The sequence below is a fragment of the Natrix helvetica genome (assembly GCF_964273705.1).
Source record: "Natrix helvetica genome assembly, chromosome: 3".
Classification (NCBI taxonomy): Eukaryota; Metazoa; Chordata; class Lepidosauria; order Squamata; family Natricidae; genus Natrix; species Natrix helvetica.
In genome coordinates, this window is record NC_138549.1 from 105,193,311 (window position 1) to 105,216,286 (window position 22,976).

Here is a 22,976-nt window from a genome sequence, read left to right on the forward strand (position 1 = left end):
TGAAAAACTGAATAACAACCCCAAAGAGCTTTGCTAATATAACAGATATAGTCCCATGATTAAAATGTTACTCACAGTATCAACATAACATCTAATCAATAGCAAAGACATTTAGAAATACTTCTATTAGATTAATAAAAAAGTATGTTTTTTTAAAAAAGATTGAATTCTTTGACTTTTTAAAATAACTGGGTTTATTCATTCAATTCAAGGCCATATTAGACATTATGCTGAATTTATTTTCTTTAGGTAAAGGTAAAGGTTTCCCTCGCACATATGTGCTAGTTGTTCCTGATTCTAAGGGGTGGTGCTCATCTCCATTTCAAAGCCAAAGAGCCAGTGCTGTCCAAAGACATCTCTGTGGTCATGTGGCTGGCACGATTAAATGCCGAAGGTGCACAGAACGCTGTTACCTTCCCACCAAAGTGGTCCCTATTTTTCTACTTGCATTTTTACATGCTTTTGAACTGCTGGGTTGGCAGAAGCTGGGACAAGTAACGTGCGCTCACTCTGTTATGTGGCACTAGGGATTCAAACCGCTGAACTGCCGACCTTTTCTGATTGGCAAGCTCAGCATTTTAGCCACTGAGCCACTGTGTCCCTTTTCCTTAGTGAGCTTAATAAATGACTATTTCAAGCTGATCATTTTGCTTTATGTTCATGCATATTTGGTTTCCTAATATTGCATGCATTTTGACAGCAGTTAGCATTTCCTGCTATTCTTTGACTGTTTTGGCTTTAAGATGCTCTCCTCTTGACTGCACCACTCCACAGAGAAATCCTGATAACTGATGGGAAATAAACTCCTTTTTAGGAACCCTTCCATCACAAGGTCCCCAAAGAGAAATTCCCCATGAATAATGAACTCAATTTCTAGTCTCCTTGCCATCAATAAGTCAAAAATAAAAATTCTTTATTTATGCACATGTTTCTAGTAGGACTTAATCTTTTCTCATGTAGATAAGTGGCATCTGCAGTTCTCTGTAGAGTATAAGGGCCAGCCAGGGGTGGGTTCCTGCCAGTTCTAACCTCTTCTATAGAAGAGGTTCCACAAATCTACAGTGCCGTTTAGAACTGGTTCCAGCTCCCTCCCCCTGCCTGTCCACACATCATCAAGATGAAGAGCGAGAGGAGGAATTCTGGGAGTTGAAGTCCACAAGTCTTAAAGCTGTCAAGTTTGAACACCCCTGGGTTTTTTTTCTAAAGGGTTAGGGGTGCAAGGGTCTTGTAACTTGACAGCTTTAAGACTTGCGTGCTTCAAATGCCAGAGTTTCTGAGCCAACATTATGGTTGCTAAGCAAGAGCGTTGTTAAGTGAGTTTCATCACATTTTAGTTGGCCATGCCCACCCAGTCACATGGCCAGCAAGCCATTCCCACCCAGTCACATGGTCAGCAAGCCACTCCCACAAAGCAGGGCACACCCACAGAAGAGGTTCTAAAAAAATTTGAAACCCCCCCCACTGGGGCCAGTCCACTAAAAAAAAAAACAGTAAACTGAAATGCCACAATTACATCTTACATGATCATTATTTTGTATTCACACCTAAGATAAGCAGCTAACATTAAGCTGCAAATATTTACTATTTACTAAATCTGTAATTTGTAGTCAATAGAATCTCTCCAAAAATTGAGCCTGTTCAAGCAGGCAGATGCAGACAGCTACAGACTTTTAAAGAACTCTGAACTTACTTCAAGTATTTTGTCTCCTGTTTTGAGAGTCTTTGTTTTTCCTGCTGGGCTCTCTTCCAAAACCTGCTTGATAAATATTCCTTTAAGCTCTTCTCCATTCTTCAGGCGTTTTATAACTGTATGTCCACCAACAATACTGATGCCAAGAGGAACATGGGGCTCCCGAAAAATTTCAATTCTGTATGGAGAAAGAATGCTCTGAATACAAGAAGTTGGAGCTTCATGATTTTTGCTAAAATCTGTGACTTCATAGAAATCCAAAGCTTCTGGCTTGTAAGGTAGATCACAAAGTGAGTGGACCACAGCTTCAGATTGCATGATACGTACCTGGGTCCTTCATTTCAGTCTTCCCTGAATTAATTCCATTTTAAAATCCAATCCCTTTCAAGTTTCAGGAAAATAAAAATAAGTCATAATATCTGATCTCGATGCCTGCTTTTAATGTTAATTTTCTTCACTCTAGTCTAGTCCATGCCCCTCGATACATTAATAAATATAGTCACTGAACACCAAATGTCACTCAGCCCCATGAAATCCATCCCTTTTAAAATGAAACATGCCATTTTCATACGTCAATTTTAAGAACTGTACTGTTGTGAAAAAGAGTAATGCTTATTATCTGTGGTATATGAATGTATCAATTCTATGTCCAGTCAGGAAAATCACATTAGAATGGCTGGATAAATGCAGTTAGCTTCCTTAATTATTCCTTTTCGGTTTCAAATCATATTATATTAATTTGTTTATAAGATTTAATGTGATAATAAAAGGACATAAGCATTCTACAAGCTGTTTATGAAGAAATAACTTCAACTCTACTAATATTTTTGCAGCAAGGGTTATAGCTCTTGGACTTTAGTAGAAAGTACTCAAAGTTAAGCATTTCTTATTTTAAGGCATATCATTTTCTTCATTGAAAGAGCTGCTAATAAGAACCAATGCATATCATGCAAGTCAGCTAATAGAATATATATGCACGAATACAAGCACACACACACACACTACAATATAAACTGTATAATTCATTGCATTAAAGTCATGCAAGAGTAAAAGTTTTCATGCTAGAATAGCTAGTTTGGGGCAATCTAAATATGGCCACAAAGAAACATAAAAGTTCTGGCATGCCCATGATTCAGGCAGATGTGTTTGGAGAAGAATAGAAAAAAGCTATGGAGACTGGGTAGCTCAAGGAAGATTGGTGGTCTGGTAGATATGCTGAACATAAAATCACGGTAGAGAAAGAAAGATCCTGGAAAAATCAGGGATGGACTGCCTGGTTGCACAGCTGTCCCTTCCATTGTTTTTGGGTTCAAGCATCACATATCCAACCATTCTCCATTAGCACCTCGGTCTTCCTACCCTCCCTTTAGCTGCTACCAATTTGCTTGACTTCAAATAAGGACTAAGAAGAAGTAAAGAAAGTTAGCTACTGGGAAAATCAGGAGGTGCAGCAGTATCCAGATCATATATAAAGCAGTGGTTCTCAACCTGTGGGTCAGGACCCCTTTGGGGGTCGAACGACCCTTTCACAGGGGTCGCCTAAGCCCATCGGAAAACACATATTTTCGATGGTCTTAGGAACACCAATTTTATGGCTGGGGATCACCACAACATGAGGAACTGTATTAAAAGGGTCGCGGCATTGGAAAGGTTGAGAACCACTGATATAAAGGAAAGAAAAGATGGGTTAACTGAATCAACCTTGTCTTATTCACCCTGTAAGAACCCTCCAGATTTTGTTTTCGCTGAGACCGGAAACAACTAAAATATTCCAAATTTTCCAATCCTAAACACTTTTTGAGTGTTTTCAAAGTTGAAATAAAAGCACTTTCCATTTTGCACACAACCTTACAAGAAATTATGTAAATGTCAATGGAAGTCATATAAGATCATTCGGCAGAACACCTGATAAATATTAATTCTGCCTTTAGGATACTACAAGGAATTATTGTCACCCTATTCTTCCCAGATGGTATAAAATACCCAGTGAGTAAGCAAAGTGCCTCCAGCAAGAGAGGCATGTTGCTTCTCTTCTCCTAATACTTAATGATCAACACTCAAATTATTATTAAGGCAAAAGGAATACTGAAATATTTATCAACATACATTTGGGGGGGTCCCCAGTGACTGAAAATTGGAGTTTCTTCTCCTTCTCCTTCTTCTCTTTCAGGCAATTCACTAAAGAAAATGGATACAATATGCAACACTTATATACACAAGCGCCCCATTCTTTGTAATTAACAAAATTACACATTCCCCAGAATCCTCAAGCTCCTCTGCCTTTCCATAAATGTTAATGAAAATGGACCATTTCCAACTCTTTATTAAAGACAAATACTCTGCAATTGTCTTCTTAATTAAGTATACAATCTATTTCTACAGAAAGAAGGCAATTAAGCGCAGTTGATATGTTTCAGTGTTGTAGCAAGACAAGATTCTATCATCATGATCATCACTACCATCGTTAGCTATAAGAAGTAGAAGAAAAATAGACATTAGTTGAAGGCTTCTCATGCAGGCTGGGGAATTCTGGGAGTTGAAGCCCTGGTGTCCTAAAGTTGCTAAGGTAGAGAAACACTGATCGAGTCCATGTTGCATGATGTTTCAAAAGTTATATAGTGATACCTATTGGTATTTAGATGAGAAACCAGTGGAACATCCCAAGGCTTTAGACTTACAAGTTTAAAAAATATATCCTGGTAAAAATAATGACAAACCACTTTCATATTTTGGTCAAGACAGCAACATGGATTTGGGCTTAACTTCAAAGAACTCTATCTTGTAACACCTTTGACCCTAATAGATTAATATACCTACCTTTGCCTCCAATAGCTACTTAGTGAATTGGATGATGTATTAAAACTCTAATTATTGACAACTCATTGCCAATTTCTCATAATAAGCAAGAGAAAAATAGTTCTTTCTCTTATTTCTTTTCAAGTAAGTCAAAGTTACCAACATATTTTTAGACAAGCATCACTTCATACCTGGACAGCACTACCCTACATAGGGCAGAATCTTGGGAGCTGGAAGGATCAATATCTTCATTTTTTGTTTTATATTTCTCATGATCAACATCAGTGCATAGATCTTCTTTAAGGTCACCTTGGTTTGCAATACCTTAGAAGAGGAGATTTGTTATTATTTTCTGCTCTCAGATGCACTTATTTAAGACTAAGAGTAATCATAGACAACCTTTTCTAAAAGGACTATTCAGTAATAAGCTCTTTTGGGGCATTTAAGGGGGATTGAAATGAGAAGAGAGTGAGACTAGACATACAGCCTGCCTTTGCACATCCAATGAAGTGGTTTGAAAGGGAACAGTGTTCACTTGAACTGCTCTCCTTTGTCATCCAGTCATAGAAAATCAGGCCATCCATTGTGATAAGAACAGCACTTGTCTTCAATTAAATTCAAGGTACATCTCCCCTATAGACTTTCCAAGAGAAAGCACAAAGAGACAGGCAGAAAACCTTCAAATTCTAGTACTTATTGCATTATACCAAGAATTCTTAAAATAATTGAATTGAGGATGTGTACAGAATGAGAACTGCACACACAATGTAACTTCAGAAATGTATGCTAAACAATTGGCATCATAAATAAAGGTTTAAATGGGGTAAGCAGAAGCTAAATATTAATAAACAGAACCATTGTGGTTGAATATTTTCTTGTTCTAAAAGGAAGGGAACTGGATGGGGTAGTAGCCACTAAGCCACAGGCTCTCCTCCTTTATCAGCTAAGCCAGGGAAATAGGTATGCCCAAATATGGGAGGGAGCATACTGCTTCCCTTTTCTGTCTATCGGCTCACCCTAGGAGCCATCCAGGCAGAAAGCCATTTTTTTATTAGTGGTTAGTGGCTATTACAACTGCCTAATATGTAATGCAGCCCAGGTTCAATTCCCAGTAAGGGTATGGCTAGCTGATGAAAGCTAAATAGCTTGAAATAGATCTATACTAGTCTCCCTTTATTTATTTATCAGCACAAATGCAACACAAATGTAATAAGGCAACATTAAAAAAAATGGCTTTCTGCCTGGATGGCTCCTAGGGTGAGCTGATAGACAGAAAAGGGAAGCAGTATGCTCCCTCTCATATTTGGGCATACCAGGGGTTGTGACACAATACATACCTATTTCCCTGGCTTAGCTGATAAAGGAGGAGAGCCTGTGGCTTAGTGGCTATTACAACTGCCTAATATGTAATACAGCCCAGGTTCAATTCCCAGTAAAGGTATGGCTAGCTGATGAGAGCTAAATAGCTTGAAATAGATCTATACTAGTCTCCTTTATTTATTTATCAGCACAAATGCAACACACACACACACACACACACACACACATCTGAATATGTTTTCATACACTGATAGCCTCAAGATGTACTATTTACTACTTGTCAATCTGTTCTTGGGACTGTTCTAGATGCTACAAGCATTGCAGACATCACTGGAAGACAGTCTGCTCTCCACAGTTTGAAGGTGTTGGTATTAGACATATAAGACCTTTAAAACTTCATAGAACAATTTCAATCACATTTGTCTTATAAGGTAAATGTTCCTGACTCTAGGGGGCAGTGTTCATCTCCGTTTCAAAGCCAAAGAGCCAGCGCTGTCCGAAGACATCTTGGTGGTCATGTGACCAGCATGACTAAACGGCGAAGGTGCACAGAACACGGTTACCTTCCCACCAAAGGTGGTTCCTATTTTTCTACTTGCATTTTTACATGCTTCCGAACTGCTAGGTTGGCAGAAGCTGGCACAAGTAGCGGGAGCTCACTCCATTATGAGGCACTAGGTATTCAAACTGCCAAACTGCCAACCTTTCTGATCAACAAGCTCAGCGTTTTAGCCACTGAGCCATCTTGTCCCCTGTCTTACAAGTAACTACAATTTGGGGGTAAACTGTCTCTGTAATAGACTGTCAATTGGGACATGCAGATTCAGGTTTTCTCCCCAATGACATATCCTTATACATCTATTACACCCAAATTCTGAAATGTTTAAGGTATATTTTGAGACACACATTTACCTTTTTTTAAGAAACCTGTTTTAGGTATCTTTTGAAGCCCACATTTAGCCCTTTTCAACTATTAAACTCCCACTAAGTCTTGATGTTTCACAGATAATTTTGGCTCAGTAATATATTTATTTATTCTGAATACTTACCATCCAACATAGGATTCTCTTGGCTGTACTCCACTGAAACACCATGGAATAGTGAATTAGTACTCTTTTCTTCATTCTTCAGTAGAAAAATAAAGGCAATTCAGAATTGAAAGTCATTAGCTTAGCTGTATGCTATCAGAAACAAAGATGAGTTTAGCAGAAGCTGGTTTTAAGAACTGACATATCATTAATTAAACCCTGCTTTCCAAAATCTGTTATGAATTCTTTAAGTATTATGCTAATGGTATCTAGAGAAAGCACCTGAATATCCTTAATAATCTTTAGACTATTTAGGTACTGGCTTTTAAAGCACTATAATTAAGAGAATAGTAATAATTGCACTGAATATATGACATTCCAATAACATTCATTTATTCTTTACTTTACATAAATATATATCAGTAAATACCTCTTCAGTATTAAGATCGTTTGCAGGATTCAGTTCTACCATTTTAGTACAGTCTAATTCTTCAACCCAATGTCCTTCAGTTTCAAAGTCCACCACAGGAGATGAAGGTATTTCCCTCATGTTTACTGACAGACCTCTTTCATCATCTTGATCCATATCATCCACTTCATCCACTAACATCTCTCGTTCTTCACCAAGCTGTTCTTCCATGGGCTTCAAAATCTCATGCATTTCCCAGGATTCCTGATCAACGTCTGTTTCACTCTGCATAAGTTGAAACTGTCTCCTCAAATCCAAGGTTGGCTCATCAACGAGCTCTTGCAAGATGGGCTCATCAACAAGTTCTTCTTTAGATTCATCTCTGAAGTCCTACACAAAACATCAAACCAGAGCCAATTAGTAGCAGATAGATGGATGGATGGATGGATGGATGGATGGACAGATAAGGTAGGCAGGCAGGCAGGCAGGCAGGCAGACAGACAGACAGATCTGACAAAACATTTTCTTAGTTTTTTTTAAAAAACCATTAATTTATAAACATAATTTCACACTAAAGAAATGAGGCTACCTACTGGAATAATCTTATACAATCATCATAGTGGCACTAGTCTACTAATGAACTTTCAAGTTGCCAACTTTTGCCAATATGAACAAACTTGTCCACCCCTGGAAGTCTACCTGTAGGAACATTCTTCCCATCTAGATTTACAGAGTGGCACATCTTAGGAAAGACCACAACTAATTCGAACAAATATTTAGTATATCTCAATTCAACATTCATTCTGAAAAAGCCCTTCACATAGGACTAATGTTATTGTAACAGAAATATAAATCAATAGAAAACCTTTGGAGCTGCAAGGAGGATTGATGACTGAATACTATCGATTGATTCTTGAGATACTGAACTTCTGTTAAGTCTCTCGGGTTCCGCAGAATACGTCCCATTATGTTTATTTTCTCCCTTAAAAAAGAAAGTCATTGCTCAGGAAAATATCAAACCCCAACTTTTTAAAAAGAGAAGACAAAGCAAGAAAGAGCTTGTGGACAAAGTAGCTTGTAGGGCAGGGATGGGCAACTATGACCCCTTTATGACTTCAACACCCAGAATTCCTGGGCCTGAGGCTACTCCAAAGAAGTGCAGAAAGTAAAATGGAAAGTTAATACAGGTAGTCCTCAACTTAACAACAGTTCATTTAGTGACCATTCAAAGTTACAATGGCACTTAGAAAACTGACTTATGACCATTGTCACAGTTACAACTTTTGCAGCATCCCGACGATCCTATGATCAGAAATCAAATGCTTTAAAACTGGTTCATATTTATGACCGTTACTGGACCAAGATCATACGATCACCTTTTGTGACTTTCTGACAAATTGAAGTCAATGGGGAAGCCAGATTTATTTACCAACCAGATTATTAATTTATCAACTGCAGTGATTCACTTAACAATTGAGATAAGAAAAGTTGTAAAATGGGGCAACAGTTCACTTAACAACAGAAATTTTGGGCTCAATTGTGGTCCTAAGTCAAGGACTACCTATAGGCAGTCCTAAGAAGAAATATATAACACAGGAAATACAGAGAAATGTGAAAAGGAACTGTTAGATTCAATAACCCAATATTTGGGCAGTATAAAATGTTATCCAAACCATTATGGTACACTAATTTATTTTGTCTACTTTAAATTACTTCTGCCCACAAATTCCTATGTTAATAAAGTTAACGAAAACAGCAGGGGAGTTTCCTAGCTCATCATTATCTGCACTTTCCGCTGGCTTAAGCAGCATATTTTAGTAGTGTTTTAACTTTTTAATTACATGTGTTAAAGTTTTGGGACTAGTGAATTACCTAGGAATATCTAAGGCTATAAGAACTCCACAGCTAAATTGTGATAATTAAATAAAAACCACTATGGATCCATGAAAGTACAACATAGTCTAAACAGCTTTATACTTTAAAACTTGCATAATATTTGCAATTTGCAATTATGTATCAAATGATACATAATCTTACTCATTTAAGATTATGATAAATTGTGGAAATGTATGCCTTACAAACATTGCAAATAAATGATCGGCAAATAAATTTAATAATTAAATAAAGTACAATCCGATAAAGGAGAATATTTGTAGTTCAGGTTTGGTCCTTGGTGCTCTCTGAGTTTATTGTTTTCTTGCAGATGTTTTATTAACCAAACTAGGTAACATCATCAATGCTAGTAAGGAGTATGTCAGCTCTCATTTTATATGCTAATGGTTTGCACAGTCAACATTGGTGGAAGGGCGGTTTTGCTGATTCTTTGGTTAGGAGGCTTATTGTTAGCTTGTTTGGCAGTTCCTTGATTGGGGCATTGTTTACTTCTTGATTGTTGATCTGAAGTTAATCTTGGTGTTAATCTACCACTTCTAAGTGTTGTTGTTTTTGTGTCTTTTGCACAGTATGCAGATGTTGTTTACATTTGTGTGTCTGTTGATGGTCAATTAGTTACAGTGCTAGCCTGCTAGGAATTCTCTAGCGTTTTTGGGTTAGGATAGTCACTGTTTCCGAGTTGAAACTTTGGTCAAGTCAGAGGTGGTATTCAGTCAGTTCTGACAGGTTCTGGAGAACTGGTAGTGGAAATTTTGAGTAGTTCGGAGAACCGGCAAATAGGCTGGCCCCACCCCCTGCTGCCTCAAGCAGGTTAGTGGGGTGGGGAGGGAATGGGAATTTTGCAGTAACCTTTTCCCAGGAGTGGGGAGGAATGGGGATTTTGCAGTATCCTTCCTCTTACACGCCCACAGAAATGGTAGTAAAACATTTTAAATCCCACCACTGGGTTAGATCTGTCTATATGTTGTGAAATTAAAGAGTTTTCATTGTGTTTTCTGACCGTTATGGTAGATGATGTTCATGGATGCATTCTGCCAGCCTTCTGCCTGTTTCTCCTATGTGGTGCCTGTTGCAGTCTTTATTTTGTACACTGTAGATGACTCTTTTTAATTCTGGGGCCGCTGGATCATTTGGACTCTTCAAAGTACAAACCATTCTATAGCCTATCATACTCTGATTATTATACAGTTTGTACATGTTATAAATAAATGTGTATTTTCTTTTAAAACTATATCAAAAAATAATTAATTGCCTAATACTTTTAAGATAATAAAAATGCCCCTGCTCTATAGGTTTTAAGTAATTTTTCTGGCTATAAGCTTCTAGTAAAAACTTGATTTGATTTAGGTAGCCAAAAGCAGTTGACTTAATATCTTGTTTTGCCAATATAAAGACCAACATATTTCTTTTTATTATTGTTTTTTCCAGACCCTATGGTCTTACGGTATGGTCAACTATAGAGTTTGCTCTTTGTCTTAGAATGCTAGATAAAATCATACCTTTTATTAATTAGAATGCTACATAATAAAGCATTATTTATTCAGAATGCTTTATTCTGAATAATAAAGCATTCTGAAAGGTATATTGCCTCTAATGGCCAGTATATTCAGCCTGTACATTCCTCCTTGAAACTATTTTAAAATCCTAGACAATAGACAAATGATTTTGATACATCTAGGCTCATGAAAAGTTCTGAAGAACTTGCACATTTTTTGCAACATTGGATGGTGCTTGTAAAACTATTACACATCTTATACACTTATATGTGCAATGAATATTCTTAATCTTGTACACATATATTTGCAATGAATATCCTTAATATTGTACACATATATGAACAGAGAGCGTATGAAACATCAGGCATGATGTATGCAACAAGAATAGATTATCAACGAAGGACAAGGATTATCAATGCAGTTTTCCAAAAAGGCAGAATTTTAATTTTATTTAAATCACAGTAGCGTAAGGTAAAAGTAATAGTTTCCCATATCAGTTTTATCCGAGTTTAGGTGGCAGAACTCATCTCTGTTTCTTAGCCAAGGGAGTCAACATTTCCTAAAGACCCTTTTCCTTGATCATGTGCACGGAACACTGTTACCTTCCCACTGAAGTGCTACCTATTTATCTACTTGCATTTTCATACTCTTCAAACTGCTATGTGGGCAGGAGATGGGGCAAGTAATAGAGGCTCATCCCATTGCACGGCACTAAAGTCTCAAACCCTTGTTGTCAGCCGCTGAGCCATCACTCTCTCCACAGTAGGATAGATTGCGGCAAACAGAAACCTCGCAACAGTTGCATTCACTCTTTTCTTTTCTCTTTCATTCCAGAATGTTAATTGCCTCTAGTGTGATCTCCAATGTTTTATTAAATGGCTGCTACTGGTTTTGTTCTATGAAATACAATTTTAATCCCACTGTAAATGTACATCTTTGATTTAAGTGATACAAAACTATTTCAAGAACCCATTAAGGTAAAACACTGGGGTATAAATTTGAACTAAAAAGGAGATAAAAAAGGAGACTGTCATTACTCCAAGACAAAATGTTCCTGTTTCTGTAGCATACAACATCTGGACCTCCAATCATGGCAAAACTCAGAAAGAAGATAAATCATTCAAAGAATTTATGGCAAGTGTATTTTGCTTCCATTAAAATCCTGGTGACTTTCTCTCAAGTGTTAACCATTACTGAACTGGAAAATGCATGTTATAAAACATACATTTAATGTCACTTACCACCAAAGGTTTGCAGATTCCAAGATGAACTTCACCAGGTGGTGCAGATTTTAGAACTTCTACAGCTTCTTCTAGACCAATATTATGCAAATACACACCATTTACAGAGACTAAGCGGTCACTAGGGAAGAGTGCAGCACTACACTCAGCCACTCCACATGGCACAAGGGAACTGATCACAAATGCAGTCTTTGTTGGATCTAAGGGATCCTGAAAAACAAGCCAGAAGATGAAAAATACTTTTGTAGAAATGTCATTTCAACTTCCTAGCTATATATGTTCAGTCATCTGCAAAATTTGCTGCTACTACATTGTCTTGATTGGGCTATAAAGTTATAAAAACATAAAAAGTGCACCAAGCCAAATTTTTAAAAATAGATGTTAAGGAAGGAGGAAAAGGCTGACCTAAGACTGCCAAAATGTGCTTGAATTGGTAAATGTGGTTACACCAAACTGAACTGAATATAATACAACAGCTTAATAAAGTAGTAGTAGAATATGATGATGATGATTAGGCCGCAGTATAACAGTTCAAGTATTTAGAGCAGGGGTGTCAAATTCAAGGCCCGGGGGCTGGATTCGGCCCGTGGGGTGCTTAGATCTGGCCCACAGAGCTGTCCTGGAAATAGTGAAGGACTGGTCTGCGGTGCCTCTGCCAGCGAAAATGGAGCTTTGGATGGCCGTATGCAATCCTCCCAAGTTCCGATTTCACTGGCAGATGGTTGCAGGAAGCCATCACACCAAAAATGGAGCTTGGGAGCCTGTTTTTGCTGGCAGAATGTTCGGACCACCAGAGGCACCCCTGACACGAGTGACATCGAGCTGACCACGCCCATCCTCGCCATGCCCACTCCATCCCACAGAGGTCAAACATGACCCTGAAATCGAGTTTGACACCCCTGATTTAGAGGATTACTCATAATAGTTATCTAACTCAGACTTATTGAGTATTACAGTCTTCCAATTTTATATATCTTCATTCTGACACTGACACATAAATGCTGAGAATTTTCTAGCACTTTCTAGCTGAAAGATAAAGTAAGCAAAGTAGCAATTACATGATATAGAAACATGCAATCTGAATGCACTGTAAATTCATATTTTATTCTTATTTCACGGAACTGCTCTCTTACATCAGAACAAGGGATTTTAGGTCAAGAGACTTTAAAAGCTTTTGTTCAAATAATAAAAGAACCAGCTTTATTCCCATTTCAGTTATTTAAAGTGAACAGAAGCAGCTGAGGCCTTAACTATTCAAAGTGACCCTTCTACCACAAAGAACAAAACAGATGCTAGGCCTGGCAATTTGGATGGATATAAAGAGCCTATGTTCTTTTTCTTCTTATATGCTGCCTGTTGATTTTCATAGCCCAATGATTTTCATTAGTGACAATTATTGTCAAGTGGTAGGGAAAGAAAGTAAACCAGTCATCCTTCTTCAGCTTGCTAACATCAGAAAAATTGGCTACACACCGTTTTGGAGGGTGTTGCTTTGAATTCTGGTCACTGTTGTTCAATTTCGTTTTAGCATTTTGGTGATTGCTGTTGTTCAGGAGCAGCTTGTTCCTCTTCTCTTGTCTTACATGAGATCTCCCAACCCAATTGAGTTTGTACCCATTCTTATAAATCTACCATCAGGGCACTAGAGAAATGTGTTGGTTTAGTGTGCATATTGCCATCCTTCCAGTGAATATGAAGCAGCAACAAATGTAAATGAATGTCCAAGAGTCTTAATTGGCCCCTATTATGATCCCATTTTGGCATCCTGATAATATCTTATTCTTTCAATACCTCTATCTCTATCTATTTATCTATCTATCTATCATCTATCTATCTATCTATCTATCTATCTATCTATCTATCATCTACCTATCTATCATCTATCTATCTATCTATCTATCTATCTATCTATCTATCTATCTATCTATCTATCTATCTATCTATGAATCTGATTTCATTCTCTGATAATGAGTTTGTCTTATTAGTCCTGATGTTTCCCTTGATATTTTTTATTTAAGATCAAAATCTGAACCATTTTGAGAGTTGGAATATGCAAAAGCAATTACTTTATTATATGTGTATGTCACCTGTCCTTCAGAAAATCATGTTTTTCCCCCTCCAATTTTCTCCAGTAAAATAATGCTGTAAGTCAGCCTGAGTTGAAAACAGTTTTACCAAAGCCACCCAAGGAGGTGAAGATTGAAGATGGGCATAGATTCCACTACTATTATAAGCAGTGAAATCAGATTATGGGCTAATTTAGCTACAGATCATTAACACTGACCTAGGACTAGACATTTTCCCCCATTCCCAGAGAAATGCAGAACTGTAAGCCTACAGTGTCAGGGTTGCAAACATCCAGATCATCACTAGAGGTCAGCAAAGACATATAGAAAAGTCTGATTTATTCACTCCAGGTAGGGTTGGTATAGTCACTTCCTAATTCGTAGTCTAACTTCCTCTCTGCAAATCACATGCCCTTTCACTGAGGTATGTTGCTCTTCGTCTATAGCATGGGTGGACAATTAATTTTCTCAAAGTTCCACATGATAAACTGGGACTGTTGTAGAAGGCCGCTAATGCTATGTCCCCACTGTCACCACATTGCCAACACTCCTCCTCCCACATGATGCCCCACCCCTGCCACCAATGCCTCACCCCCTGCCAATGATGATGCCCTATCTCCCACCAATGCCGCAGATCAGACTAGAACCGCCTACTGGCTAGATGTAGTCTGCGACCCATAAAATCCCCAGATATGATCTATGGAGTGGCCTCTGCAAAGATCTCACAGAAGATCTCTCATGGAGATAATATTTAATTTCCACCTTGCAATATTTTTTCTTTAATCCATATTTTTACTGACCTCGTTACTATTTTACTGAGGTCATTATGGTGCTATCAGAGTACTGGTGATGGTTCAGATCCGACCATTTATTTTCAGAAGCAAAGACAGGAAATTCCTTGTGATTGGAGAAGAATAGGAAATGCCGTATTCAAACCAAGGATCCTGAATATGGAATTCCAGATTGCACGTAGAGAATAAGGAATATGCTGAGTTAGGAAGCCAATTGAATAATGTCCAACCCAGTTAGGTGCTTTTGATTAACTGTACCTAAATAGTGCAGAGCTTTTATGCTGCTGTGTGTTAATATTTTACCGTCAGCAATTTTCGAGGGCAGATTTAAGAAGCGTTCTTATGCCAAAAGGTTATGCGGCTGTAATGATGGAACAGTCAAACCACTGGCCCATGTCTTATTATACTGTTTTCTCTAGAGACTCGCACAACAGCTTAATAAGGACTCTCATCACTCTTTTTCTGGATGATTAGATGGATTTTATGTACATCAACAGAAAGCACCCCTTTGAATGCTTTGTAGAGTTCTACGTGTTACTGTTTGCAATACTAGTCAGTTACCATAATAATATTATTTATTTAGTCTATTGAAAATGGAAAATTTCCTTATGTCACTATATCTAGCATGGGTGCAAAAACAAATAATAATCCATAGTTGAAGGACTAGGTTCTTTTGTTAGCTACAAACTGCTTTCACAGTGACCATAAAAGTGCTCTGGTACTTCTATAAGCATAATATTAATAAGATGCTCTTTTTACATGTCAGTCATTTTATTTCAGTCATTGACCAGCAAACCTTTTTGTACAAGCTACTAAAAATTATTAATACAAGATAGTCAAAGGATTTCAAATGTTCAACTAGCAAGCTTTGACAAAATCAATTATCTTCAAGTAGAGGGAGCTCTCGTACAGGAAGAGAAGCTGCAGAAGAGAAAATTAATGCAGAAATAGCCTTTAATGCTGCAGAGAAGAACTGGTTGTCACCAAAACAGCTGAATGGCAACTGCGCTGAAGGGAAAGTGACACTCCAAAAACTAAATGATAATTGAACAACAACAAAAAAGGGACCAGAAACCACATTTGTGTTCAAAGACTTTGGGAATTCTTAGTCCTTTCTTCATAAACTGTGTAGGCTACAAAATGGGCCTTATCTGTTTATAAAATTTGTTTAAAAAAATCATGACTCCTGTTCCATTTTGGGATGCCAAGTGATTCACATCATCGACAATTCCATTTAAAATTCAATACACCGATTAAAAATATTCAAAACTAACCGCGTTACAAATATCCTCTAACTTAAAACGCTTAGGTAATAGAGATGCTTGAAGCCCTTTTCTAAGTTTTTAAAATGTGAGTCCAGTTTCAATCCAGGCTGTCCTGTAACATAGGTCCGATCACAAACAACGTAGAGGTAGAAGCAGAAGCATCTTGATGCTTCTATAGCAGGATCAGCAAAAGGTGCACTTATTCACGGGAGTAAATGGTCTTTTATTTAATTTTGGCCTATGCCAGGGGTGAAATCAACTTACCTTCACTACAGTTTGCAAATGTGAGTGCACGCGTATGTGCAGAGTGTCAAAAGCAGGATGTGATAACGTCTGGATAGGTGGGTGGAGCTTCTGCTGCTGCCGATAGAACCGGTCAAATTTCACCCCTGGTCTATGCCATATATAACTACATACAATATGATGGTCTACTTGAATTGAACCCAAGTCAAGTTGGCTTCAAATCAAGTACAGCTGCTCCACCATTAGCCACGTCCCCCCCCTTACACATTGTGGGCAGCCCTAATTAAGACATCTTTGTGTTTCAAAAGCCACAAACTAAGGTTACAACTATGGCATATTCATAATAAAAACATTACCACTATATTTTTTACTTGGTCCAATAGGATATCTACATTTGTGATGATCTGCAATTCATATTTTAGACAAATTATCATTTGTAAACCCCCTTTGTTACTGAGATTGAAAGAAAAAATCCTCAATATACAGATTATACAGATGCTACTTCTACTTTCTTTTCAAATCCCAGGGAATACTTGGTTAGCTTCTGATTTCCTAGCTTTGCAGCATTTCAATGAACAAGAAATTGTAGGATTGTTTTTTTTTTTTTGCTCCTTTGTGCCTTCATGCCTAGATCTAATTTTACTACTACCAAATCTCTCTAGATAAAACAACAAAAGATTACAGAGCAGGTAAGGGTACATTACCAAATGGTAAAAAAAAATTATATTACCGTTAGCTCTGTAAGATAGACCAGACAAAGGAACAGACATTGCACACCTAAAGTTACCTCTGTGAGAAAAGTTATAATAATAGAATCTTGCTGGTCTGAATGTGCTTCGCTTCTTCCTTCTTCTTCCTCCATGTGAATTGAGATGTCTGTATGTGTGTGTGTTTGTATGGGTGCATTCTGAGGCACTTTGTAAATAATTTCCTTGTTTATCTGATTGTTGCTAATGGCTCTTCCACTGTCCTTCAAAGCCAACTATTACACTCACTACAATTACAGAAGGTGTATTGCCAAAAGTTCATTCTTCCTCAATTTTCTCAGATGACACGGAATCATAATGGCTTTTTGTAGATACAAAATAGTCGTCATCTATGTTAGCCTACAGAGGGCACTAAAAGACCAAGTGAACCAATTTTGCTATGCATAACATTTAATTATGTTCAACCATTAAAAGAGGTTTTATTCTTAAATTGCCAAAAGATCTGGACTACAGATGAGTGGCACCAACATGCAATAAGACAAAACACGATTTGCCAGGCTGAAATACAAGTTAATGAAGGAAAGGAAGAATCCAAGGTGAGGAATGGGACAAGCAGTAGAGCTTCTATAGGAAAAGGGTAGAAGGGACTGAAAGGTGGAAAACATACTAGAGAGAAGAAACTGAGAAAGTTTAGAAAGTGAGAGCAACAAGTCTACTTCCAAAGGTTCAAGACTTCTAGCAAAGTTACATTCCAGAACAGTAAACCAACCTAATGCAGGCTAATATCTGACAGGTATGTATTTTGATTATATTGCATGCAAACCCTTCTCATGTTCAAGCAACAAGCTCATGCATTCTTTTAGAAGGCGCGTCATCAGTATAGATTCTTACAAAGCTTCAATCCTTCTGCAAGCCTCAGCAGAATACAAGTCCAAACCATTCATTCTGAAACTTCAAGTGTTCCTGAAAACATTTGTATTTACTTAACACAACAAGAGAATGCCAAGGGTGAACTCGAGTTTGCTAGTTGCTTTCAGAAAAGATTGCCTTGGTAAGACTAGTGTTCTTAAATCTAAACTAGGACAAACATTGCAAACAGCACTTTCTGCAATACGTCAATCCTAATCGTGCATCTGATACTCTCAAAGTGAAAAAAAAATAGGAAGGTCTTCTCAGAACAAAGTATTTCTTTCTAAACATGGACACACACAGAACACCATCATGTTGGAGACAGTATAATTTGTTTGTCTGTGAGTGTGTCAGATAACTAAAATCTGTACCTGTAGAAATCTAGTAGTTAAGGCATTAAGCTAGAAACCAGACACTCTCTCTCGGCCCAATTCAATTCACAGAGATGTGGAAAAAATAGGAAGGGATACATTTGCTGCCTTGAGTTGTTCATTAAAATAAGGTAAGATATAAATTACATAAGTAAGCACACAGCTTAGGTGGAAAGGTTTGACTGTAGAGCATGGGTATCAAACTCACGACGTGGTGTATCATGATTTTTTCCCTCTTCACTAAACCGGGACGGGTGTGGCCAGCATGTAACACATGTAACACCCATAACGATTTTGACATCCCTGCTGTAGAGGGTCTCTCAGATTGGTGGTAACCTAGAATTAGTATTCTAGTATTAAAACATTAGTACATGAAAATAAAGATTGGACGAACTGTACTTGGCAATTTTACACCATCCAGAAAATAAAAAAGTATAAGAGCTAATTATAACCAACCCTATATATCTAGCTCTTGGATATGTAAAAGAAACAGGATGTATGTGTGCCTTAGCATACATTTAGAATAACTACCCTCTTCCCAGTGAAGAGAATACAATATTTAAAAATAAAAATGTAAAATTGTTGAGTTATCACTATGAGTTTGCCTGAGTCTTAAATTGTGTAAATTCATTCCAGCTGGAGGGCGTTTTTGGAAGAGTGAAAGACAAACTTTGAAAAATAAAAGATGAGTATTTATCGATCTGCAATGAAGAACATAGCAATGTATTTCATAAAGCTCTGCTATACATCTGGCATTAATCAAGACTTCTGTTGCAGAAAACGTCAGTAAAGATTTAGAGAAAAAAATATAAGACAAAAAAAGAAAAATAACTACAGGCAGAATTGGCAAAAGAATTGGTGCTTAACGTCGCTCTCTGTTTAAATGCTGGCCTGAAAAATCCAGTTTCACTTATAGAATTGAAATAAAGCTCACTTTTGTTTTTATTGTTCGGTTTCAACCCAACAACTTAAACTAGATATGATCTTTGTACTAAAGAAATGAAGCCATCGTAGGAGATAAACTGTACAGTAATTTTTCAGGAGTATGAAAGTAAATTTTGACGGGATTGTTCAACCACAGGGGCTCTCAGAAATCATGTTTAATTTTTGAAAAAGCAACAGAAATATGAATGTTGCTATCTCAGATATTCAGATGCCACTATAATCCAGTAAAAATTTGTGCTGGTTTGCTATTGAACAGTGGCTGCAAACTACAAATGCTTGCAAATTAAATCTAGCATTAGTCCCTCTGAAAGACTTGCATATTTTAAAAACATAAATGTTTGCCAACATTAAAGCAAGCACAGGTAGGTCTGAATGTATGCCCACAATTGAGTCCAAAATTTCCGTTGCTAAGCAAGATAGCTGTTAATTGAGGCAGCAATTTTCCAAGCATTGTTGATTGGTGGCCGCTCTTCCGAGGGTCTCTAAAAATTAAAATTAAAGCCTCTAATGCTGAGAAGAGGCAACTGCAGGCAACAACCTATATCTGCACAGTTTGCATGAGAAAAGATATAGCCTGTGAGAGACATTTTGAACTTATGAAAAGACAGTTTCATAGCTGTTAGTTCTTTGGCCATCAGGTTGTGGACTGTAGTGGTAACTTGATACTCAATTGCTTTGAAACTCATCAAATTTGATACTCAATGAATTTTGATGCAGAGATTTTGTCCTGGGATTAATCATTTTCTGGTACTCAACGCATGAGCTAGAACTTGTTTGCCATTGGCTGCTTTGTGACCCACTACATTATTCCTTATGGGAAAAATCTGTTTGGTATTCATCATTTTGGGTTCTCAACACACCTTCCAGAATCAATGCATGATGAGTGCTGAGATAACACTGCATTAAATTAATACATCTACCGTGTTTCCCCCAAAATAAGACAGGGTCTTATTTTCTTTGGACCCCTGAAATAAGCACTTGGCCTTATTTTCGAGGAGGCCTTATTATTTTTGAGATGTAGGAGGCAGCGAGCGTGGTCACCTCGTGGCTGCTGCTGGGTTGCAATATTTTCGGGGGACGGCTTATTTTAGCACATGCGCTCAAAAGCCCGATTGGGCTTATCATCCAGAGAGGTTTAATTTTCAGGGAAACAGGGTACGCAGAACATGAATGCAGCCAAAAGAAGGTTCCTTTAAGAAAGCATATGTATTAGAAATTGAAATCATAGTGTAGTGCTTAATGGGGCTATATTACAATAGTTTGTGCTGTATATCGTCCCCCTTTTAAAATGGCATTTATTTTTAATCCGTGTGAAATGTGGAAGATAAGTAGTTAGGATTTTGCAACTGTCACAGCCCAGCCAAATTATTCAGAAAATAAAACGCCATCCCTCCTTTAAGAGAACATATCCAAAATTAGTGTAAAATGCATACAGTTACAGATTCTTTTTGACAATCCCATAAACTGAAGCCTGCCAGAAAATTATTCCCAATCCACCCATTGGGGGATCCCCTTCACCTTCCAAATGCATCTGGCATTGCTCATGGTGAGCAACAGTGTACATCCTGGAATAGACAAAGACAAGTGAGCAATGGCTAAAGATTCCAGAAATACAGTACAGAAAGCCTCAAACATGGCCTTTGTTCTCTTAGCAATAAACCTCTGTCCTGCTTTGCAAAAGTGAGTTTTACTTTGGGTGATTTATTATGTAATTACAGCAAGAGATATTAGAGCTCATTAATTATCTCAGCATATAACACGTTTAAATTAAGTTATCAGCCATACAAATGTCACAATTACTCCCTTTAACATATAATGATACATTGCAAATACTGCTGGAAAGAGAGGGTAGTTTTCCAGGAAGCTTTAGAAGCAAAACATGTGGTCCATACCCTTTGCATTTGGATTTTCTCTCTATCTGCACCTGCCAAACACCAACACGTAACTTCTTATTCCCAATATTATTATTTGCTAAATTTATTTGTCGCCTATCTTGCTTTGGGGCTATTGTAGATGGCTTACTCAGTTACACCGTGCTGTTTTGGGATTATCAAAATCAAGTGAAGTTTGGTTCCATTTGTATCTCACAATTCAACTTTCTAGAAAACCCCCAAAGGCAGCAGTGATGTTCCTAATATGAAAAAAAAATTGTACAGGCATAACCATCAATCCATTAAAAATGCAAACCTCTCAAAAATAACCAAGAATAACTAAGAACAGGGCTGTCAAATTTGCAGCCTGTAGGCCGAATGCGTCACATGTTGGCCATGCCCATGCCTGGTTTAGCGAAGGAGAAAAAGTTGCAATACATCATGTGCGGCCCCCGTGATGATGTGAGTTTCACAACCCTGACCAAGAGTAACACTGCATAATCCTTCATGCTTGAAAATCATGAGCGAAGACAAGCATCTTAAACGGCACCCCAAAATTTGCATGAGAACAGAGAAAATGAATCTGTGGTTATCTTGGTGTCACCAAACTTCAGGTCCCAGCTTCCCTTACCATTGTCCAAGGTAGGTCTAACTAACAGCTTCCAGCAATATTTTAGCAATCCTAGATAGACAAGCTAAAGACTTCACAGAGAATCGGGGAAACAAAAGAAGGTAAGAAGAGATTGGTTCCATCTGGCCATCTGCACTTGTTTTTCTCCTTCCTGGAGGCAGAGAAGGAATCAAGTCTCATTAGATGGTCTAACACTGAATGGTTACTCATCTGAGGGTTTGTTGGAATGGCTCCAAGCACAGGATACGCAAAACTTTAAATGGTTTCTCACAGCATTTTGAAAAGAACCCGGAAACTGACTGGAAACCAGCTGAGCTCTTTTAACGTCAGATTTATATCTTCCCAGCAGCTAATATAAGTTATTTTCTTATGCCTCAATGATAGTCACTGCATTAATCTAATCAGAAGGTGATGCTGGGAAGGATTGCCAATAATAAGGACATGGATCCAGAAGGAAAGGCAGAATCACCCCAATCACATAAATATTTTTTTTTCCAACAGGTTTTACTTGTTCCTCTTATTTCACCTTTACCTTGGCTTTTTCTAGCAATGCATTCATGATAACAAGTCAATTCAAACTGAACAGACTGTTTGTTGCCCTCTAGTTGCCTTAGACATCAATTTTTTAAAATTCTAAACATTGTACTGCCAGAGACTTAGAGAAACTGTAATAATTTAATGTTTATTTATAGATTATTTACCCCAAGAAAATGTTCCAATTGTCCTACATAACTGAGATAATTACGTTTCTCAGAGTCCTGTCTCTAAAGAAATTCTACCCTCTAATATCCTTCAGAAACAATTATGCTCTACTATGGTCTTTACTTCTGTATGCCACCTATGAATTGCAGTAACCGCTAAGTCTTCTATTAAGTAAATTCAGACTATTTTAGCAATAACAACTCTGTTTACTCTTTTTATTTGTTTAATTTTAAATGGCCTGCCAAGATAGTTCTTCTCACTAAATATATTTCATCTAGGTAGTTTAAAAAAAATTGTAATTACACATTTTAAATCATTTGTTCAGTTGTATCCAGTTCTCAGAGACAACTTGCATGAATCCTGGCAGTTTTCTTGGTTTTTCAGAAGTGGTTTGCCATTGCCTCCTTCTTAGGGTTGAGAGAAAGTGGCTGGCCCGAGGTCACCCATATTGCGGTATAAACCAATTCTTAAAATGCTGGGAAATCTAACCCTAAGATTCACAACTAATGACCAATACTTCATGTTTAGCTATGTCTCAATCAAAATATTATTAACGTTGCCATTAATTCTAAACATAAAATAAAAACAATTATTGCTCCCTG

At 37.5% G+C, this 22,976-nt stretch overlaps 1 protein-coding gene across 1 annotated transcript in view; it reads right to left on the reverse strand.

Annotated features, from left to right (window-relative positions):
• Positions 1–22,976, reverse strand: part of PATJ (PATJ crumbs cell polarity complex component) — a gene marked incomplete at its 5' end in the record, with an annotated part of 167,151 nt that overhangs the window by 101,441 nt on the left and 42,734 nt on the right. Inside the window, 7 exons of the mRNA XM_081949161.1 lie at positions 1,691–1,868; positions 3,797–3,868; positions 4,678–4,810; positions 6,856–6,931; positions 7,265–7,633; positions 8,109–8,225; positions 11,874–12,083. Of these exons, the coding sequence (XP_081805287.1) occupies positions 1,691–1,868; positions 3,797–3,868; positions 4,678–4,810; positions 6,856–6,931; positions 7,265–7,633; positions 8,109–8,225; positions 11,874–12,083 (1,155 nt within the window). The remainder of the gene's footprint in view (positions 1–1,690; positions 1,869–3,796; positions 3,869–4,677; positions 4,811–6,855; positions 6,932–7,264; positions 7,634–8,108; positions 8,226–11,873; positions 12,084–22,976) is intronic.